At 46.6% G+C, this 22,699-nt stretch overlaps 1 protein-coding gene and 1 long non-coding RNA gene across 2 annotated transcripts; both read left to right on the top strand.

The window, feature by feature from the left end:
• Positions 1-5,731: 5,731 nt before the first annotated feature.
• LOC309366250 lies at positions 5,732-6,315 on the top strand. Its single transcript, XR_014166611.1, has 2 exons — positions 5,732-6,113; positions 6,165-6,315. It is a non-coding gene; the product is annotated as an uncharacterized lncRNA (long non-coding RNA).
• A 6,709-nt stretch (positions 6,316-13,024) lies between these two features.
• Positions 13,025-22,430, top strand: DNAJC27 (DnaJ heat shock protein family (Hsp40) member C27). The gene is made up of 7 exons (XM_081904399.1): positions 13,025-13,218; positions 16,652-16,734; positions 17,631-17,700; positions 18,150-18,314; positions 18,534-18,656; positions 19,998-20,158; positions 21,014-22,430. The coding sequence occupies exons 1-7, from the start codon at positions 13,141-13,143 to the stop codon at positions 21,144-21,146; spliced, it is 813 nt and encodes a 270-aa protein (XP_081760525.1). The 5' UTR covers positions 13,025-13,140; the 3' UTR covers positions 21,147-22,430.
• The last annotated feature ends 269 nt before the right edge of the window (positions 22,431-22,699 follow it).

Here is a 22,699-nt window from a genome sequence, read left to right as displayed (position 1 = left end):
GGCCCAGGTGGGCCATAGCTTAGTGGTACAGCCTTAGCCTCTGCCAGAGGACCACAGATCACTGATAAAGCATCTGCGCTGTATGCAAAACGTCCCAGATTCAACTCCCAGCATCTCCTGACACTTCTGCCAGTCAGTGTAGACAATACTGAGCTAGATGGACCAAGGATATTTGCATAGCTGTCAACTTACAGATTTGAAAATAAGGGACCAGCAGCCAAAATAAGGGATTTTAGACAACCAGTTAAAAGGGACCAGATAATTTTGGAGAGCAGCGCCGGTTTTTAGCCCTTCGTTTCCAGAGGTTGCTGCTCAAGACACCAGCCGATGAAACACTGCAATTAAAGAACTACAAGCAGCAACCACTTTTCGCGCAAAACAAAGTCCAAGCTACGAAGATGCTGCTGCAGTTCTGTATCTTTTCTCTCGTGCTCCATCTGCAGCTTATTGACATCATCAATAAGGGTCAGCAGCGGGACATGGCGCTGGGATAAGGGACTGTCCCTCCAAATACGGGACACTTGACAGCTATGGTATTAGGCACCTTCCTCTGTACACCCTGTGGTTGGGTGCAGAGACCACTCACCATCCCTGCCTCGCAGAAGGCTTTCCTCCAGGGATATATATTTTGGCTATATCTTGGAAATCTGTTCCAGGCAGAAGCAGAACTTGGGCAGTTTATTCAGCAGATGTCCGTGCAGTGCAGACAGGATCAATAAACACTTCTCATTACAAGTCTCAGTACTTTGATTTAACAAGAAACCGATAACCAGATGCTCGAGCTGCTTTATGAAGTGCACATATCTTCCTCTGCTTCACCCCCCAGCTCCGCCCAATATACTCTACTCCCTTTCCCTCACCCACGTGGCACAGGGCAGAGCGAAGCCTCTCCTGCAAGAAACCGCTAAGCTGGACATTCCCTTTGCTTTCTGGGCATTCATTTGCCTCATCCTGCAATGTAATAAGGATTTTTGCCACTGAATTCTGCTACGTTAATGAAGTACCGGAACTAACAATCTTGATATACTTGGTATATAGCATATTTTTTCTTTTTTTAAAAATAATATTTATTAAAGTTTCAAAAAATTACAAAAATAAAGAAAAGAAAAACAGAAAATACAAAATACAAAAAATAGAAACAATTAAAAACAAATGCATCTTTCCATATCTTGTCTTTCATTAACTTGTTTCCTTGACCTCCTCACACCTCCCTTTTTTGTATTCTAGTTCAATTGGTTATTTCAGCAAATCCTTTCCATCCTTGTTTTTATCTTACTAATTTATCTTAATATATTATAACTTTACATTCTGACCTGTTGACAATCCATTATTACTTAACCCTTTATAGCATTACTGCTAAAACCACATAACTTCATTCCAGCATCCTTCTAACATTCCTTAATTTTACAGTGTTTCTGTAGATAGTCTTTAAATTTCTTCCAGTCTTCTTCTACCAACTCTTCTCCCTGGTCTCTGATTCTGCCAGTCATTTCCGCCAGTTCCATGTAATCCATCACCTCCATCTGCCATTCTTCCCGGGAGGGTAAATCTTGTGTCTTCCATTTGTATATAGTATCCTGCCTGCCTGCGAACCTTCCACCCCATTACAAATTTATAATAATGCTATCTTTGAACTTTTGGTCAGCTTTAACCCAGTGATTTCTGTCATCTCCTTAAACACCCTTTGCCAGAAAACACCCTTCCTATATTAATAATAATTTTTTTAAAGTCCAGTAGCACCTTATAGAACAGGCATAGGCAAACTTGGCCCTCCAGATATTTTTGAGACTACAATTCCCATCATCCCTGACCCACCGGTCCTGTTAGCTAGGGATGATGGGAGTCGTAGTCCCAAAACATCTGGAGGGCCAAGTTTGCCTATGCCTGTTACAGTATAGACCAACTAAGTTTGTTCTGGTATAAGCTTTCGTGTGCATGCACACTTCTTCATAGACAGAAGATTCCAGGATCTGAAGAAGTCTGCATGCACACGAAAGTTTATACCAGAACAAACTTAGTTGGTATAAACCAGGGGTCAGCAAAACTTTTCAGCAGGGGGCTGGTCCACTGTCCCTCAGACCTTGTGGGGGGGGCTGGACTATATTTTTTTAAAAAAATAATGAACGGATTCCTATGCCCCACAAATAACCCAGAGATGCATTTTAAATAAAACACCAGGCAGGCCCCACAAATAACCCAGAGATGCATTTTAAATAAAAGGACACATTCTACTCATGTAAAAACATGCTGATTCCCGGACCGTCTGCGGGCCGGATTTAGAAGGCGATTGGGCCCGATCCTGCCCCTGGACATTAGTTTGCCTACCCATGGTCTATAAGGTGCTACTGGACAATTTTTTATTTTTATTTCGACTGCGTCGGACCAACACAGCTACCTACCTGTTCCTATATTAAGTTCAAGTGAATCTGCATTGTATGTCTATGCTAACCAGCAGTGGATCTCCATGGATTAAGGCGGCGAGTCCTTCCTAGTCCTATTTGGAGATACCAGACTTCGATCCTGGGACCTTCTGCATGGAGATGTTCTAACACTGAGCTCCGGCCCTTCCCCAGAACTGGTTAATCTCTTGAAATGAATTCAAAATGCATTTTTTAAAATAAATAAAAATAAAAATAAATAAAGAACAAGGAAGCACACCCCCTTCTCCTTTCCAGGAGGCCCAGTCTGGATGCGATGATTAGCATGACTGATGAAGACGGCTACCCTGTGATGTACTTAATGGCATATCATCTTCTGTCTATCTGTACCGCTGCTGTTGCCATGACTACGTCCATCCCGCGTGATGCCTTGATGCATTGTCCTGGTGTTGAAAAACAAACAACAGACCGTGACTGTTGTTTTGCAAGCCTTCTGAATAATGGCCTTCCCCTGGAAATATTCCGCAAAACACCAAAATAGATGGCTTACAAAGAAACACATTTCAAAAGATTGGCCTCTCAAGGAGAAGGAAGCAAATGTCAAGCACCTCTTACACCTTCCCGGATGCTGAAGTGCCCACAGAGACAGTGAACTTAAAATAATAATAATAATAATTTATTATTTGTACCCCGCCCATCTGGCTGGGTTTCCCCAGCCACTCTGGGCGGCTTCCACAGAGACCAAAAATACAATAAAATGTCACACATTAAAAACTTCCCTGAACAGGGCTGCCTTAAGATGTCTTCTGAATGTCAGGTAGTTGTTTATCGCTTTGACATCTGGTGGGAGGGCGTTCCACAGGGCGGGCGCCACTACCAAGGGCCCTCTGCCTGGTTCTCTGTAACCTCACTTCTCGCAATGAGGGAACCGCCAGAAGGCCCTCAGCGCTGGACCTCAGTGTCCGGGCAGAACAATGGGGGTGGAGATGCTCCTTCAGGTATACTGGACCGAGGCCGTTTAGGGCTTTCAAGGTCAGCACCAACACTGTGCTCGGAAATGTACTGGGAGCCAATGTAGGCCTTTCAAGACCAGTGTTGTGTGGTCTCGGCGGCCGCCCCAGTCACCAGTCTAGCTGCCGCATTCTGGATTAGTTGTAGTTTCCAGGTCACCTTCAAAGGTAGTCCCACGTACAGCGCATTGCAGTAGTCCAAGCGGGAGATAACTAGAGCATCCACCACTCTGGTGAGACAGTCTGCGGGCCGGTAGGGTCTCAGCCTGCGTACCAGATGGAGCTGCAGGTGGCATCTTGATGGAGTTAGGCAATGGGTCTTCTTGGTTTCTAACAAGAGCCTCTTGGATCAGGCCAGTGGGCCCATCTGGTCCAGCCTCCTGTTTGCACAGTGGCCAACCAGATGGCCAACCTGTGAAATAAAAAAATTAAGGTCCTATATATATATATATATATATATATGCTTTCGTAGATTTTCACGGGTACAGGAATGCAGGTTTTGGTGTCCTCGGGTGTCTTCCCGTGTAAAAGTTGGGGTGTCTAGGCGACGTTTCGACGAGGTCTCACTCGTCATCTTCAGGCTGGTGCTTTCGGCTTCTTGTTACTGGAACAGAGCAGGATCTCAGTGTTTGAGTTCCTATAAATACTGTTGAGGGGGTGTGGTGTATAGCCTCCAATGTTCTGGGCAGAGAGGAAGTTCCCAGGCTAGTGTGCCTTTTCTTCTTTTGTTCCTTAATTACTTGAGGGATATCTTGAGTGATTTCTTGAGTGATATCCTGAGTACCACTTAGGTGGGTCATTAGGTGTGGATTAGTTGCTAAAGTCTTTGTGTCTTGACCTCTTGAACTTTGTGAAGAGTTTTTCTGAGAGGATGGCTGTACTGCACTTAGTTGTGCTCTGGCTTGGCTTCGTGTATAGGGGCGAGCTGTGGTTTTGTGGCCTGTGTCAGCCAGATCTGTGTAGGGATTGCAGGGGGGTGCAGCATCCGGAGGTGCCACCATGGTTTGGCTACTGGATGGTGTCTGTAATTTATCTGTGGAGAGGGTCTGGGTTTGGGTCTGGTGTGGTTGATTGGTGATGGCGTTCTGGTGTGGTTGATTGGTGATGGCGTTGGCGTTAATTGCCAATGGATACCAGCAAAACAGGGTTACGAAGCTAATCCAAAAAGAAACACCCCCCAAAAACCAAGACACAGAAGAAAACAATGGCATGGCCCTCCTTCCTTATATCAAGGGCACTACAGATAAAATTAGCAAAATCCTCCATAAACACAATATCAAAACAGCCTTTTGCACCAACCAAAAAATAGCCAATATCCTCAGAAACCCCAAGGATAAAATCCAGTTGGAAAACCAAGGGGTCTATGAAATACCCTGCAAAGTCTGCCCAGCCACGTACATTGGACAAACAAACAGACGAATAAATGCACGTATCGCAGAACACAAGAATGCCGTCAAAAAAGAAGAAAAAACTTCCTCTCTTTTCCAACACATGAAAGAAACAGGACACGAAATTAATTTTGCAGATTCCAAATTGCTCTTTAACATGGAACATCACCACAAGAGAATAATCATGGAAGCCATCGAGATAGAGAAACACCCTCACAACATGAACAAGCGTGACGACACATCCCGCTTGCCAGACATCTGGAAATTAGCCCTCCCCACAAAAACTGACACCAGATCCAGAGGCACACAGAACGCCATCACCAATCAACCACACCAGACCCAAACCCAGACCCTCTCCACAGATAAATTACAGACACCATCCAGTAGCCAAACCATGGTGGCACCTCCGGATGCTGCACCCCCCTGCAATCCCTACACAGATCTGGCTGACACAGGCCACAAAACCACAGCTCGCCCCTATACACGAAGCCAAGCCAGAGCACAACTAAGTGCAGTACAGCCATCTTCTCAGAAAAACTCTTCACAAAGTTCAAGAGGTCAAGACACAAAGACTTTAGCAACTAATCCACACCTAATGACCCACCTAAGTGGTACTCAGGATATCACTCAAGAAATCACTCAAGATATCCCTCAAGTAATTAAGGAACAAAAGAAGAAAAGGCACACTAGCCTGGGAACTTCCTCTCTGCCCAGAACATTGGAGGCTATACACCACACCCCCTCAACAGTATTTATAGGAACTCAAACACTGAGATCCTGCTCTGTTCCAGTAACAAGAAGCCGAAAGCACCAGCCTGAAGATGACGAGTGAGACCTCGTCGAAACGTCGCCTAGACACCCCAACTTTTACACGGGAAGACACCCGAGGACACCAAAACCTGCATTCCTGTACCCGTGAAAATCTACGAAAGCATATATATATATATATATATATATATATATATATATATATATATATAAAATAAATGTTCATAAATGTACCAACCAAGCACATACATAGATGTGTGGACCACATGTCTGGAGCAGCACAGGAGGACCGCCCTGAAACCATTTTCAAATGTTTTTTCTGCAAGGAGGGAGGAGGTGGGGGAGCCTCCCCATTGTCTTTTCCTTCACAAATCCTGTCTTAAGGGTATGTCTGAGTATGAATAGGGTGAGCCTGTGACCTGGCTCAGGAACTGAGTATTTGTCATTACAAAAAACTGGCCAGGCTCCCCAGGGTATCCAATCAAGTAAGCATTAATAGGTAACCTGCCAGACAGGAGGTAAACAACGCACTCAGATTTCTGCTGTAGACCGCCCTTTCTGTGATGTAGGTATGATGTGTCGGGGTGGTGGTCTTGAGCTACACCCCTTCTGTGATGTAGGCTGGATGTTTCTGGGGGTGGTCTTGGACTCCAAGGCGGGCAATTTAAAATGTCTATATAAGGGTGGGCACACCTTTGTTCTGGGTCCTCCTCCTTTCCTGCGTGTGAGGGGAGCACCCTGTTGCAACAGATCAATAAAGATCAGGCTTACTAGCTGCTTTGCTTCTCGATATTCTCTGGTTGGCCTCTGTTATTTTCTCCGACTGATGGAGAACCTACAAAGGACTCTACCAGGGCTCTTGTGTCCCCCATAAGGGAAGAAGGGCAGATTTACGTTTATCACACCAGCAAGCAGGACCTTAGCACAAGAGCAGCATTCACTCCTCCTGCAGTTTACAGCAACTGAGACTCAGGAGCATTCCTGCCTCCAAATGGAGAGGCAAAGATGAGCCATCACAGGTAGTAGACCTTGGTCACCTTCTTCTTCTCCATTGTGCTGGGCCCGGGGGTAACCCGTGAAACACGGTCCAGGTCCAGTCCAGAATCCGAAGGTTCCACTGGGAGTCAGTCCGACAGGGCCAAGGCAGGACACGAGGCAGGAAACCAGGCAAGGACAGGTACAGGAACTCAGGCAGGATCTAGCATACAGCAACGTTGCTCCCACAACCTTGGGTGGGGTCCGACAGCCTTTTATCTTTGTCGGGGTAACGGCCAATCCTGATCCCCCGGCGACTCACCTCCCTGTCTTGCCCAAAGGCGAGTCCTCCTCCTGCGAGTACTCAGGTCTCTCCTTCTCCCAGACCTGAGTCTCTGCAGCTCAGGAGACGTCGGTGGGTGACTAGACCCAGAGGCCGCCTCAGCCTCCCCTGACCCAACCGGTAGTGGAGCAGCTGTAAGTGATGGCCCAGCTGGAGGCAACGAGGGAATCCCCACATCTGGAGCAGGGCAGGCTCAGGCCCCTGACTCAGCCCAGCTGGTGTTATTGCAGGGGAACCTGTGCAGACTGGGGCTCTTCAGAATCAGGCCCCAGACTTGGTTCAGATGATGCCTGAGGCAGAGGATTCGGTGCCCTCCACATATTTTGGAACACAATCTGTGCTGATGGGAGTTGCCATCCGAAACCTCTGGAGGGCACCAAGATGGGGAAAGTTACTGAGGAAACAATGCTGGTTTGGTCTACATCTTCTGCTCTGCTGTGCATCGCTGAGACGTAGGAATAGGAAAATGGACAAGTAGGGCCTGGACCAATCTCCACTGGTGACCACATCTATTGCCTCTGATGCATTGATCTTCTCTTGCCTTAGTCAATCTCTAGCACTGACCCACAAGTTTACAGACTGATGGCTGGAGACGGCCGGATGGGTTCAATGGACCTTTGGCTTGACCCAGCAGGGCAATTTTTAATGGCCCATCCCAAAGGAGTTTCGCCCTTCTGTTCTTGCAGCCGAATATGACGGTTTTGAAAAGCTATTTTTATTTCACCAGACAAGAAAAGAAGATATTTCAAGGTGGCATAACTCCTGGGGCCTCTAATTGTGAATTGATCACAGGGCTTGAATGTGTGAACTCTGCCAGCAACGGTGAGTTCTTGGTGGGAGGTCTCTTGTTCTGGCTTCTTGCAAGAGCGATGACGCGGAAAAGGCTCTTAAATGAAATGCAGACGATGCCACTAATTGATTTCTGGCGTAAATCTCTTTCTCTTTCTTCCCCCATCATCCCTTGCAGGCTCCTGTCTCACCTTCAGTCTTTCCTCTGACAAATCTATTGCCAAAATAAGTACGTTCTGTCAAATTGGCTCATCTATGCACTCTGTACTGCAGGGTCCTCTTACATTCATTTGCAGGAGGTGCATTCCTGCAGGTGGAAATCTATTTTCTGAACTTTTACTTTCTGTCCAGTCCCATCTCCGGAACTAGCCCTGTTACAAACTTTAGTTTGCGTATGTCCCAGGTTATGTTTTGCTTTGATCTAGGAAACTCAGGTTTTGGACAATTAAAAAAAAAAAACCAAAAACGCTGTGGGAGCACAGATAATGAAGTTGGCTCCTTGCAAATCATGGTTTGAAAATTGGGAGCTAACCATGGGTGCATGTGATCCCTCTCCAGATTGAAGTTTCTCCATCCGAAGCCTTAGCGATGTCACATTTTATGTGTACTGGCACAAGCCATAGTTAACACACAACAGGTTTCCGAATCTCTGATTTCAAAGGGAAGACCCGGATTAATGTGAGGTTATTTCCTGAATTTATTAGGCACTTAATAGCCAACCACATACACGTTCCTTCAGAATAGCACTGTTGAGCTTGAAAGCCTCCTTCAAGTAAGCTTATTGAGTGTTCATCCTGATTTTCTTGCACAAAGCTTGCATAGAGTCGAGGCTATGTCTGGTCTTTATTGAGCTTTCATTTGTTTGAGCGTGAGGGAGAAATTAGATATTAATGACCTCTCACGGATGATTTATAAAAGAGTTGGTTGGATCCTTAGCTCCAAAGGACGGGGCTAAACTCAGTCTCTAGTCAGTGGCGTATTGGGGGTTGCTGGGGCCCAGGGCAGGCAAGCCACTGACACCACCAGAATGCTCTCCTTAGCGGAGCCAAGCAGGGCTGTGCTGCGCCAGGGCAGGGATCCCCACCGAAGCTGGTGCCCGCATGGGGGCACCTGGTTGTGCCCCCTCATAATTTTGCACTTGGGGCCACAGTCCCCCCCTCCGCTGCCACCCCACGCTACACCACTGTCTCTAGCGAAAGAGAGAGCCCTCCAGTAGAGTTTTAAGGTCACAAAAGAAAGCAGCAGTATGGTGTGGGGATTTGGGCTGTTAGAATTTTTAAATGCAGGCATCCTCCCCCCCTTTTATGCACAATCGAAATAATTACATAATTCTCTTCAAACCCAGAAGTGGCAGGAGAGAGCTGGAGAATCCTTGCGGCTCACATTTGAATTCTTTGAGGCCTCTTGGGTGGATGGCATCTGGACCCAGCAATCTGTCAAGTTTTTATTTCCTCTCTCAAGCCTCGAACTTGACAGTGCCAGATTTACATATAAGCTAAACAAGCTATAGCTTAGGGCCCCACTCTCTTGGGCCTCCCCCCCAAAAAAAATTGAAGCAAAAAACACACCTGGATGTACGTTGATAAAGTACATATTTTGTTACAAAGGGTTAAGTACATAATTCGTTCCGGAGGTCCGTTCTTAACCTGAAACTGTTCTTAACCTGAAGCACCACTTTAGCTAAAGGGGCCTCCTGCTGCCGCCGCACCGCCAGAGCCCGATTTCTGTTCTTATCCTGAAGGAAAGTTCTTAACCTGAAGCACTATTTCTGGGTTAGTGGAGTGTGTAACCTGAAGCGTATGTAATCCGAGGTACCACTGTATGTGCAAATGGCTTTAGATACCTGTTAGGTCCATAAATTACCATATAGCATAAAACAGTGACAATTTGTTGTTGACAAAGGACAGCTGGACATATAAAGGGCCCCGTTACCTTCAGCAGCTTAGGGCCTCATCAAACCTAAATCCGGCCCTGGAACGTGACCTCTTATCAACGCTATTTGCCTCACCCTGTTTTCCCCTGGACCCCAGGGTGGGTTGCAGCAATAAAGCACACAACAATCAATAGCCCAAAATTAAAATAAATTGGACAATAGCACCATTTGAGGTGCAATTCAGTGCAGCTATGGATTAAAGATGCAATATACTCATGAGTATTCACATTGCCTCTGGCCAGTTTTAATGGCTCCATCTGGGCAGTGTTAGAGAACAACTATCAAGATGATTTGCAAACTTCCTTATGCGTTCAGCGCTCACCTGAAATGGCATCTGGTTTCCAGATGTGCACTATTTGAGCATCCCCACGCATGCCTTTGCTCTGGTCAGCCCCTGCTCTAATCAACCACCCCATTTCAGAAGACACTGTTTTTCATCAAACGTCCTGTTTGCCCCTAAATCCAGGTGGACGTTACACAAAGCACCTGGCTATTAAGAAAAGGCCCTGCTGTGTCTCAGTGCTGCGAGAAAATGTCAAAGCATCAAGTCCATTCCTCACATTAGGAAAAGGGGGCACTTAAATATTCCCAAGCATACCTTGCAGACGTGCAAGAATTAAAGAGAGGCTCATTGCCCTGATTTAATTTAAAACATCAGTGCATTCTTCAGATGTACTGTACAGGGCTTATCTGACATCTACCAACCAAAGCCATTTGTAACCATTATAAATATAACTGGGATGGGATGAGCGGGGTTTGGGGGGAGACAACAAAGGACATCTGTAAGGTTGGTGTTTTTTTTAATGAAAAGAACTCCATAATTCACTGCTCGTTCATTCATTGCATTATACTTCATGCCATTTAACTAGGCCGATCTAAAAGCCTGGGATTGAAATGGAGACTCTGTGGAGTCGTCCGTTCCGCCGCCTGTCCCAGTTTTTGTTTTCAGTTTGTAACCATGCTGCTATGTAAACTGCATTTTGCATTAATTAGATGATGTTGTCATTGCTGCTAACTGTTAAGTCATGGGTGAACATATCAGACGACACAGCGATTCTTCAGACAGCTCTTGTTTGTTCACAGGCCAGAACAGAACTGAACTGAAGGGTTCAGCCAGCCTGCTTATATAGAGCTCCACTACAACGCAACAGTAACCACTTTCTGTAACTATCCAATCACTAAACATCACTTTCAATCCCTTATTTGCATATGTGGACCTGAGTGAAAACTATCTACAGTATCCCCCTGCTGACCCAGGGTGAGAACTTCAGTACAAAACACTAACCATTTTTGGTTCCTATCATGTGCTTCACAGCTTCAAATCTGACTGGCTTCCAAGTTATCAACATTTAGGATTAGGGATAAAGACTTTGGGTAGCATTTAACTTTTACTCAAGGTAGGTCCATAGAAAATAATGATCAGGACTAAGGTGGTCAATTAATTTCAGTGGGTCTGCTCTGAGTCAAAGTGAGTCAAATTCCACCTTGCATTCTGATTTTACAGTAGCCATATTGGAACAAAGACGGCAACATGAAACTGCTGAATTGTACATGCATCAAGGGCTTCAGTGCTATCACTTCTGAACAATCAGGACCAGGGTTTTTTTTTCCAGTCAGGACTCACCGAAACTCGGTCCTGGCACTTCTCAGGAAAGTGCCATTGCCATTATAAGAGAACAAGCGCAAAAAATTGCACTGATTAGGACTAATGATGTTACTTTTTTATTGCACTACATGTTTAATTGGCTTACCAATGCCAAGATGTCTGTGGTATCAAGCATAAGTGTGCCTGTGTGAATAGCTATTGTCCGTGCATTTCTACATTTAATTTCCTTCTGGCCTCTCTGTTTACAAACCACCCCACTCCTTGCTGTCCCTACCATATGTATATACTGTGTATACCTCAGGAGAACACTTCAAGCATCTGATTAACTGGATTGTAATATAGAAAGTAAATGCAAGGTTGTATCCTTAGGCAAGTATGCCTGATCCTCAAAGTATCCTTTTACTTTCCAGGGACAGTCATGGATTTACAGAAGCTGTCCCGGTTTCTGATTTCGTCTCGGAATGTCCCACTTTTTCTTAGGATGTCCCTATTTTAATCAGAGAAATGTTGGTTGGTATGGAGCTACGTGACCCCTGAGTCAAGGAGATAAATAACTATACAACCTTCAGAAGACATCTGGAGGCAGCCCTGTATAGGAAAGTTTTTAAATGTCAGCTGGGTGGGGTATAAATAACTAAATAATAAAACTATTATTATGGAATAGGATGCCCCTATTTTCAGAGAAATGTTGGACAGTATGTGATATTGTAGGCCAGGGCTGCCAACTTTTGAAGGTGTTCCTTTGGGTGTTCATCTAACAGTACTTAAAACCCTGCTAATGCATTTATTATACTTTGTTTGCAAAAGAGCAAAAGGAAACAATCTCAACCACCAACATTAAGGGGGGGGGGTTATTTAGTGAACAGCATTAATTGACCAATAAAACTACATTCATAAAACACTTTCATTCTACATTATACTCCTGAAGGAGAATCTCCACCACTGTAATCCAGCCTGGACACTGAGGTCCAGCTCACTTCTGGCGGAAGCGAGATTACAGGGAATCAGGCAGAGGACCTTCTTGGTGGTGGCACCCGCTCCCTTCAGATGTCAAGGAGATAAAAGAACTACACAATTTTTAGAAGACATCTGAAGGCAGCCCTGTATAGGGAAGTTTGTAATGTTTTATTGTGTTTCTGTATATGCTGGAAGCCCCCTAGAGCAGGTGGCAACCCAGTGAGATGAGTGGGGTGCAAGTAATAAAGTTGTTGTTGTTGTTTTGTTGTTGTTGTTGTTGTTGTTATATAGGTGCCTCTTTTAGGGAAGCTTTTAATGTTTGATGCATTACTGTATTTTAATATTTTGTTGGAAGCCGCCCGGAGTGGCTGGGGAAACCCAGCTAGATGGGCAGGGTATAAATAAATTATTATTATTATTATTATTATTATTATTATTATTATTATTATTATTATTATTATTATTATTATTATTATTAATATATTCAACCAGGCATTTTAAATGTGATTGTCCAAAGCGGGGGTTATCAGTCTGTTCTGTTTTTATTATGTTTTTATTATGTATTTTATTATGTATTTTGTATTTTATTATGCATTTTGTAATTTTACATGAACTGCCCTGTGCTCTTCAGGTGAAGGACTGTGTACATCAATAGGACTGTAATAAATCAACCCATAATAAGAAAAAGGACAACGCAGCCCTGCAGGGCAGCCCTAAGCGCGCCTGCCTTCTCCTCTGACTCGACAGGACTGAGGGGAAGAGGCGGGAAGCCACTTTGGTTCATTCCCGCGAGATTTCCCAGCTCTCGCGTGGCGCGGCGGCTTCTCGGCCTGCTCTCGCGAAATCTCGCGAGGCGTCGCCCTGGTCCTAAGCAGCCGCGTCGCCGCTGTCGTCAAGCGGGCAATGGGGAGCGGGGCGGCGGCGGCGGCGGGCGCCTGGGCCGGCGAGGGACCCCCTTGAGCCCCGGCGAGTCCAGCCCGAGTCCTTCGCGAGATGGAGGCGAAGCGGAAAGAGCCGCGGAAGGCGCTGAGGATCAAAGTCATCTCCATGGGCAACGCGGAGGTGGGCAAGGTAAGAGGGAGGAGGGGGCGGGGCGGGAGGCGCCTTATTGGCTCGCGGGGCGGGGAGTGACAAGGCGCGCAACCAGTCAGTCGCCCCCACCCCGGTCGTTATGGCAGTTGGGCGTTAGCGTGGGATGGGGCGCTGATTCTTTGGTCAGGCGCAAAGGCTTCTGGGAGGGCAGGAGCAATCCTTATCTGTAGAATTATATTTGCATATATGTATATTGCAGGCACCCCCAAACTCGGCCCTCCAGATGTTTTGGGACTACAATTCCCATCATTCCTAGCTAACAGGACCAGTGGTCAGGGATGATGGGAATTGTAGTCCCAAAACATCTGGAGGGCCAAGTTTGGGGGTGCCTGGTATATTGTGTGTGTACCTCAGTTTACATACGCTTCAGGTTACAGACTCCGCTAACCCAGAAATGGTGCTTCAGGTTAAGAACTTTGCTTCAGGATCAGAACAGAAATCGTGCAGCGGCGGCGCGGCAGCAGCAGGAGGCCCCATTAGCTAAAGTGATGCTTCAGGTTAAGAACAGTTTCAGGTTAAGAACGGACCTCCAGAACAAATTAAGTTCTTAACCCAAGGTACCACTGTGTGTGTGTGTATACATGCAAATATAACTCAGATATACACATAAATATATATATATGGTAATGTTTATATTGTTACAGAAAAATCTAGGTGTGCGGATACTCAATCACCCAGGTGGACGGGCAGAGCCCGCAGGTCCCTGCGGAATAAAGGAAGGAGTCCAGCCACCAACCAAAACAAATAGCTATAGACCAAAGTTTATTGCGCAACAGGTTCAAAGAGGAATTTTGAACCCTGAGGATAGGGTGACAAGGAATTTTAAAAGTTTCTATCTTATCACAGCATACAGCATCATCACTACATCATTGCTACATCAGAAAAAGGGAGGGTTATTGTTGTTGTTTAGTCGTGTCCGACTCTACGTGACCCCATGGACCAGAGCACGCCAGGGTTATACATGATTAAAATAGGAGGAATGTGTTGGGGCAACAGGCGGATACAGGATATGTATTGGGAAGTACATTCTAAGCACCTACTACAAAGGGACAACAGAACTTTGGTTTGCATAGTCTGCCACCTGGGCAAGTCCGGAGGAGACCCTTTGCCCAGCGATTGACACCTATGAGTACCTTCTTGTGAGTACATGACCTCCCGCTTGAGGGATTATGGTGGGGACCGAGTGGTTTCCAAGTCCTTGGCCAGTGAAGCAAATTGGCGGTGGAATGAAGGAAACTGGCAAAGGAGTTGATTTTATAGGATTTTTAAAGCTAGGTAACTTCCCGAGCAGTCAAGTCGAAAGGATACATTTATGCATAATATTTGTAACATTTAACAACTTTAAAGATGTGCCAACCCCCCCCCCCCGTAATTTCCGTAACAATATGCTGACTCCGAGGGACTCAACTAAGGCAGCATAACGTTCTGATTACTGCCCACGCCCACAATAACCCTTTGAGGTAGGTTAGGTGAGAGGGGCGTGTGGAGGACCCGTTTCCCTCTTTGCTATTTGTGCCGGACCCTCACCATTTTATCCAAGCAGGACGCACACATCGTTATCTTTTCTCATTTCATTTGAAAATAGTTACAGGGCCACCCAATCATCTTTTGAGTTGGTTTTGGTTGAGTGCCACTGGGGAAGGGGAATCCATTGGATTTCATCCACAAACAGTAGAAGTATAATAGGTCACCCATTTTCCCTCTACAAACACTGACATTTAACGAGTTTGGGAAGTTTTGCTTCCATTGTTGTTGATAATTTCAGGGGCAGACACCTGTTTCTTGTTTTTCTTTTGTCTATTAAGTTAATATAGAGTGATTGCAGCATGTTTAAACAGTAATAACTTGGGAACTTATCCTCTCAGTTTTTTGGAAGATGTAAATTGTAGGCATTTTAAAATAGAAAACATCCTTCCTCCTGGGCCGTGTTCAGAAAGTGGTGGTGGGGGATGAGTGTTCAGACCCTTGGGCCCTCACTTGTGGGGTACCTCAGGGTTCCGTCCTCTCCCCCATGCTTTTTAACATCTATATGAAGCCGCTGGGAGAGATCATCAGGGGGTTTGGACTGGGTGTCCATCAATATGCAGATGATACCCAGCTCTACCTCTCTTTCAAATCAGAACCAGTGAAGGCGGTGAAGGTCCTGTGTGAGTGCCTGGAGGCGGTTGGAGGATGGATGGCGGCTAATGGATTGAGGCTGAATCCTGACAAGACAGAAGTACTGTTTTTGGGGGACAGGGGGCGGGCTGGTGTGGAGGACTCCCTGGTCCTGAATAGGGTAACTGTGCCCCTGAAGGGCCAGGTGCGTAGCCTGGGAGTCATTTTGGACTCACAGCTGTCCATGGAGGCACAGGTCAATTCTGTATCCAGGGCAGCTGTCTACCAACTCCACCTGGTACGCAGGCTGAGACCCTACCTGCCCGCAGACTGTCTCGCCAGAGTAGTGCAGGCTCTAGTTATCTCCCGCTTGGACTACTGCAATGCGCTCTACGTGGGGCTACCTTTGAAGGTGACTCGGAAACTACAGCTAATCCAGAATGCGGCAGCTAGACTGGTGACTGGGGGCGGCCGCTGAGACCACATAACACCGGTCTTGAAAGACCTACATTGGCTCCCAGTACGTTTCCGAGCACAATTCAAAGTGTTGGTGTTGACCTTTAAAGCCCTAAACGGCCTCGGCCCAGTATACCTGAAGGAGCGTCTCCACCCCCATCGTTCTGCCCGGACGCTGAGGTCCAGTGCCGAGGGCCTTCTGGCGGTTCCCTCATTGCGAGAAGCAAAGCTACAGGGAACCAGGCAGAGGGCCTTTTCGGTAGTGGCGCCCGCCCTGTGGAACGCCCTCCCAGCAGATGTCAAAACGATAAACAACTACTTGACATTCAGAAAACATCTTAAGGCAGCCCTGTTCAGGGAAGTTTTTAATGTATGATATTTTAGTGTTTCCTGGTTGCTATGGAAGCCGCCCAGAGTGGCTGGGGGGGCCCAGCCAGATGGGCGGGGTATAAATAATAAATTATTATTATTATTATTATTATATTCTAAACCATATCTTGACTTACTAAAGCAAGATATGCACAGACTTTTTGCCTGCTCAGCCTCTTTGCTCTTCCCTTTGGAAGCTTATAATTAACCACAGTTTACCAGTTCAGATGAAATAGGAAACTATGGTTAATTAGAAGCTTCTTGGTTTAATCAAAGTGTTGTTGTTTCAACTGCCCTTTTGCTTTTTAAGTTGAAAACAAAATTTAAAACAGCTTATATTGGATCAAATTTGCCAGTCATGCACATTCACATACAGATATGTGTTTTAAAAAGACGTGCTTTGCACTTAACCTGGTGAAATACGGAATACAGTGGGTTGAATAGACAGCTCAGCCAATTGCATAACAATCTCCATTCTTTTGCATTTTAGAGCTGCATTATAAAGCGATACTGTGAGAAGAGGTTTGTGCCCAAGTACCTTGCAACAATTGGCATTGATTATGGTGTCACCAAGTGAGTACCCTGCTTTCACAATAGAGAACACTTGACTCAGCAGCTCCTGAAACTAAGAGCCAAGGCATTGTGTGTGTGAAACAGAAAAAGGGGAAATCATGCTTTGATTTTTCACTTACTTCAATCATTCAACATTTTGTTGCTATGATATTAATGGAAATTGCTACTTGGAAACTACAGCTGTTTGTGGCCATCTCATTTTGTGCTATATTTTGCATACAAGTGGGGCACATCCCAGTGGAGCAGATTTTACATCTCTGATCAATCCCTTAAATGTAAAGGGACCCCTGACCATTAGGTCCAGTCGTGACTGACTCTGGGGTTGCAGCACTCATCTCGCTTTACTGGCCGAGGGAGCCGGTGTACAGCTTCCGGGTCATGTGGCCAGCATGACTAAGCCGCTTCTGGTGAACCAAAGCAGCGCACGGAAACGCCGTTTACCTTCCTGCCGGAGCGGTAGCTATTTATCTACTTGCACTTTGACATGCTTTCAAACTGCTAGGTTGGCAGGAGCAGGGACCGAGCAACAGGAGCTCACCCCGTCGCGGGGATTCGAACCGCTGACCTTCTGATCGGCAAGTCCTAGGCTCTGTGGTTTAACCCACAGCGCCACCCACGTCCCTTGGGTCAAAATGGTCATCGCCTGTATGTAATCTGGATGCCTGTGGGTCGCCCTTCACTGCTCTTTTATCCAGTTACAATTTTTCTTTGCAGATTAGCCCAGAAGCTTTTTACTGAGCCCTAAATGATCACGCCAAAATTCATCTGTGCTCAACAGTCGCGTTGCGATGCTTGCCTAATACCCGTGTCGTAGAAAAGTTGAACTTGGTCTGAGAAAGAATGGTCTCTAGAGTGTGTGCACTTGCACCTTATGGCTGTGTTCCTCTTTCTTTCAGAGTGCAGGTTCGGGATCGGGAAATCAAAGTGAATATTTTTGACATGGCTGGACACCCCTTCTTCTATGAGGTAAGCGAGGTGGCAGCTTTCTGGCCATTAGTTTAGGACATAAATCCATAGACTTCTGGTCCTGGCAAGCTAAATTGCTCCATGTGACCCATTTCATACCCTCACATGAGCTGGAGGACTTTGACTAATTTGCATTTAACATTTATAGATTGTCTGGGCATTTTGGCTTACGGTCATTGTAACTGTAGGATATCTATTTTAAATCTTAGTAACTATACGAGAGCTGAAAAGTAACGAATTTGTACATGGCCTGTCCTGATGCAGTTAATCTGCTAAGATTGCTGGTCAGTCCAGCAGCAGCGCTTTTCTGCCCGCACAGATGATGTCAGATCAGTTGAAAAGTGGCACACATGTAAAGGGAAACTGATCCAGACATTCCAAGCCATTCTCTTTCCTGTAGCACCCTCTTGGTCCCAAATATCCAGTTGTTTGTTTCTGTGCTCTGTTAGGTACGCAATGAGTTTTACAAGGACACGCAGGGCGTAATCCTGGTGTATGATGTTGGGCTGAAGGAGTCATTTGATGCCCTCGACTCATGGCTCGCGGAGATGAAGCAGGAACTTGGACCACATGGAAACTTGGAGAATATTGTCTTTGTAGTTTGTGCCAACAAGGTAACCATTCCCAAGAGGAGGCTAAGGTGTAGAAAATCTTGCTTGTAACCCTGGGCTCTTGCAGAGGCCGCCCCCACTCACAGATCAGAGAACAGTATGTAGTTTAAAGACTTTACCAGTGTGAATGACTGGATTTTAAAACGGTTGGGTAAAGTCATGGAGGCTCGGTCAGTAGCTGTGAGCCAGGATCATTCTTCCCCCCACCCACTTGTGTTACAGGTTGATTGTACCAAGCACCGTTCTGTGGACGAAAGTGAGGGGCGGCTGTGGGCAGAGAGCAGAGGCTTCCTTTATTTTGAGACTTCTGCACAGACTGGAGAAGGAATCAACGAGATGTTCCAGGTAAAACCAACTATGTCAAACCTAGAAGCCCTCATCCAGCCCTTTTCCTTGGCTCCCAGTGCTCTGTAAGGTTTCCAATAAATGCAACAGATGAAATAAATATCATTTTGTAAAAGAATTACCGTATTTTTCGCTCCATTGAACGCAGTTTTTCCCCTCCAAAAATCGAGGGGAAATGTGTGTGCGTCCTATGGAGCGAATGCAGGCTTGTTCCATAGCCGCGCACAACCCCTCCGGCAGGGAGAAGCTGCACAGGGCTATGGCTTCTTTAGCCCTGTGCAGCCTCTCCCAGCAGGGAGAGGTTGCAGGGAGAGGTTGCGTGGGGCTAAAGAGGAAGCCAAAGCAGCGAGCGGGATCCATCCCGCTCGCTGCCTTGGCTTGTGCCATAGCCGCGTGCAACCCCTACGGCAGGGAGAGGTTGTGGGCAGCCTGTACGCTGCTCTTTGGGGCTGGGGGGGGGAAGATTTTTTTTATTGATGTCCCCGTCTAAAAACTAGGTGCACCCTATGGTCCGGTGCGCCCTGTGGTGCAAAAAATACGGTATATCAAGAGAGTTACCCTTGAAGGTGAAGTTGCATACCCCAAACCATTTGTTTGGCTTATTCCTGCATTGCAGGGGGTTGGGCTAAATGACCCTCAGGGTCCTTTCCAGCTCTACATTTCTTTGAGTCTGATCACAATGCACCTGCTGAGCACATCACCACTTTTTCATTTTTAGAGCTGCTTCTGCAATTTTCCTTCTCGGGGGATTCACACCCTATACACCCACTTTCCTTCTCTCAAATATATTTTCCTCAAATGCAGGGAATGACTTAATTGCTTGAATTCCATTTTGTTGCCATCTGTTTTTAAAGACTTTCAAATGAGCAGCCCTTCACTTTTAAATAAATAAAACAATAGGAGCTAGTAATACAAGAGACTGGCCCTGCTGACTGAGGGTTTGGGGTCAAGAGAGACAAGGAACAGTGGTCTGGCAGATTATAGGTGAAGACAACCCCTTTTGACTGTGGGGTGGCTAAGTGGCCATTGACGTGGGGGAACCGAAAACCCCAAAGAATGGTCTGAAGGTCACTGCAACACCCAGAGAGACATGCAGTGGCTGTTCCGACACCTTCAGATGAAAAAGGAACTGGCTGAGGAAGAGGCAGCAGTGGAGATGGCAGGTGGTAGGTTTAAGAGTCTTGGTCTTCCCCACAAAATCTATATCTGTTCTCCCTTTCTCAGATTTCTCAATATGAGGTAGCAGAAGGACCTGAGGTTTGGTCCCATTAATGAAATAGGGATTGTCGAGCTACAGGCACATACATAACTTTGCTACCTGTTCCTTCTGTGTGCTTGTAGACTTTCTACTCTGCCATCGTTGATTTGTGCGACAATGGGGGAAAGCGGCCCATGGCCAGCATGAGCGTCAGTTTCACCAAGGAGCAAGCGGACACCATCCGAAGAATCCGCAGCAGCAAGGACAGCTGGGACATGCTGGGTGTCAAGCCAGGGGCCACCAGGTAATGGAGGCAATCCCTGCTGGTGTAATAATAAATTTTATTTATACCCCACCCTCCCCAGCCAAGACCGGGCTCAGGGCGGCTAACACCAGATATAAAAACAATTGATTAAAATACAACTTAAAAACAAGATTAAAATACAACATTAAGATGCAGCCTCATTTCAGTGGAAACTCAAATCAAAAACTTTTTAGGGATGAAAACGTCAAATCTTCATCCAGACTTGTCCTACGTGGGCCAGAAAAAAGCCAGGGAAGTCCCCAAATAGGGGTTCCATCACAGGAAAGAGGGGAAGGGGATCAAGCTGATGGATCAAGCCAAAGGCAGGCGGAACAACTCTGTCTTACAGGCCCTGCGGCAAGAAATCAGATCCTGCAGGGCCCTGGTTTCATGAGACAGAGCGTTCCACCAGGCTGGGGCCAGTGTTGAAAAGGCCCTGGCCCTGGCTGAGGCTAATCTGACTTCCTTAGGGCCCAGGACCTCTAGGGTGTTGCTATTTATGGACCTTAAGGTCCTCCGTGGGGCATACCAGGAGAGGTGGTGCCATAAGTACGAGGGTCCTAGGCTGGGAAGGGCTTTAAAGGTCAAGACCAGCACCTTAAATCTGCCCCTGTACTCCACTGGGAGCCAGTGCAGCTGGAAAAATCACTGGTGAATATGCTCCCATGGCAGGGACCCCGTGAGGAGCCTCACTGCAGCATTCTGCACCCGCTGGAGTTTCTGTCGAAGCCAGCAAGGGAGAATTTGGCAGACAGAGAATGGGAAGGGGCCCTTGGGCAAAGCTATAACTTTGGGAGCTTATTACGTTTGTGCTTGTGGTGGCCTCTCTTAATGGATGCCTGTTTTACCCTCCAGGGATGAGGTGAACAAGGCCTATCGGAAGCTGGCGGTGCTGCTCCACCCGGATAAGTGCATGGCTCCTGGCAGCGAGGACGCCTTCAAAGCTGTGGTCAATGCACGGACTGCCTTGCTTAAAAACATCAAGTGAGAAAGGGAGGAAGCAGCTTCTCCCGAGGACAACTGATCCCTTTTGAGAGGGCTGCCCTTCTCCAGTCCAAATGAGAGACCTCAAGCGTTGCCTTTGAGCAAGGGTGGTAGGAGCAAGAACCAGAGGGAACCACTACAGACAGTTTCCCCTCGTGCCCCCTAACCATCCAGAACTGTGTCCTGCACTGTTGCAACCAGCTCGTCCATCTGTGGTGGATTGCCAAATCCATCTGAATGCTGTACTTTCCTCTGCAGGGAAGCTGGCTTTTGATTGAGTTGACTCTAAAAAATATTTATTCTTTGTTTAAAGAGCTGCTCCTCTGTACTTTGTTATCCCAAACTTGGTGCTTTTAAGTCCAGCCTTTTCTCCTCCTCACCCTATGCCTGGCAATGTGTCCTGTTCCTTTCGAATGGTCCTCAATAAGTGAGCTATGGTTCCCTGCCCTCCCTTTCCCATGGTCATAGCTGTATAAGGTGGTCACCTCACATAGCATCTAGCCACTCAGACCGGAGCACAAGGAGGAGTGGCTTAGGAGGCGGGCAACCCCATCTATGCTATCTAGAACCCCTCAAAAACATAACTGGAAGTGGAGGAGCAAAGAGGGTGGAGATAGGATCCTCCCCTTTTGCTCGTGGCCTCTTTTCATTCCCCTTCTTCCAGTCTCTTAAGGCAGTGGGTTTGTCTGGCAGGGAAGATTAACTGGAAAACGTGCTTGTGATGGACAGGGGATAGCAGGATTCATTCTGAGGCTCTGTGGTTTCCGTCTTTTGCATCCCTTTGCCTGACTGCTCATAAAGTGACATTTGCACCTACAGGTGTCACGAGGCCACTTTTCAGAAAATAATCCAGGGAGCACCAAAAGGTTCCAACTGGGAAAGACTCTGAGATTCTCTCTCTACAACCTTGCTTCCTGGAGTGTCAACCATGGGAAAAATGAAGCTTTCTCATGGATTACCTTTGGGTCAGAGTTGGAGATGAGCGAGAACTGCAGGACTGTACCGCTTGGCATTTCTTGCCTGCCTTCAGTGCAAACTGTTTAGCTTTTGATCAGATAAGGGAGGGAGAGATTTGCACCCACCCCCCCAGCCAAAAATGATGCCCTCCCCTGCAATGTTTGTATAGATATATATTGATTCACATGTGCACTTTAAGCCTTGGGCAATGGTTTTAAGCTTGCAGACTTGTATGAACCCCACAGTAGTTTCTTCCCCTCCAGTTGCCCGTGAAGCTCAGTCTTAACCACCATTGTAAATGCCTTGTGATATAAATTCCCTGTGAACTTAAGGTTTTGCTGTATACCCTTGCGATTGCACTTTCCTGCCTTTCTTTTCTGCGTGACTGAGATCTGCCTTCATTCCCCCTGCCATTTTGTTCTCCTGTTGAGCTTTTGACCTTGTGAACTCCCATCTCCAGGGCAGGCTTTTCTACATGTGGAAGGTACCGCAAGCCCTCTGGCTCCCTCAGCAGTTGGTGCGGTCCCCGACAGAGATTGCTGTGCAAACCAGAGCAGGCTTGGCACCACAGGAAGCTGTCTTGTACTGCTCAGTGTTGTC

The sequence above is a fragment of the Podarcis melisellensis genome, assembly GCF_964234715.1.
Source record: "Podarcis melisellensis genome assembly, chromosome: 3".
NCBI lineage: Eukaryota > Metazoa > Chordata > Lepidosauria > Squamata > Lacertidae > Podarcis > Podarcis melisellensis.
This window is presented reverse-complemented; position numbering and strand designations above follow the sequence as displayed.

Excerpts from the sequence above, each read along its gene's own strand:
- DNAJC27 (XM_081904399.1), top strand. The coding sequence starts at position 13,141 with ATGGAGGCGAAGCGGAAAGAGCCGCGGAAGGCGCTGAGGATCAAAGTC. Across the intron at positions 13,219-16,651 it reads GCAACGCGGAGGTGGGCAAG|AGCTGCATTATAAAGCGATA; the intron begins GTAAGAGGGAGG and ends TTTGCATTTTAG. Across the intron at positions 17,701-18,149 it reads GACACCCCTTCTTCTATGAG|GTACGCAATGAGTTTTACAA; the intron begins GTAAGCGAGGTG and ends GTGCTCTGTTAG.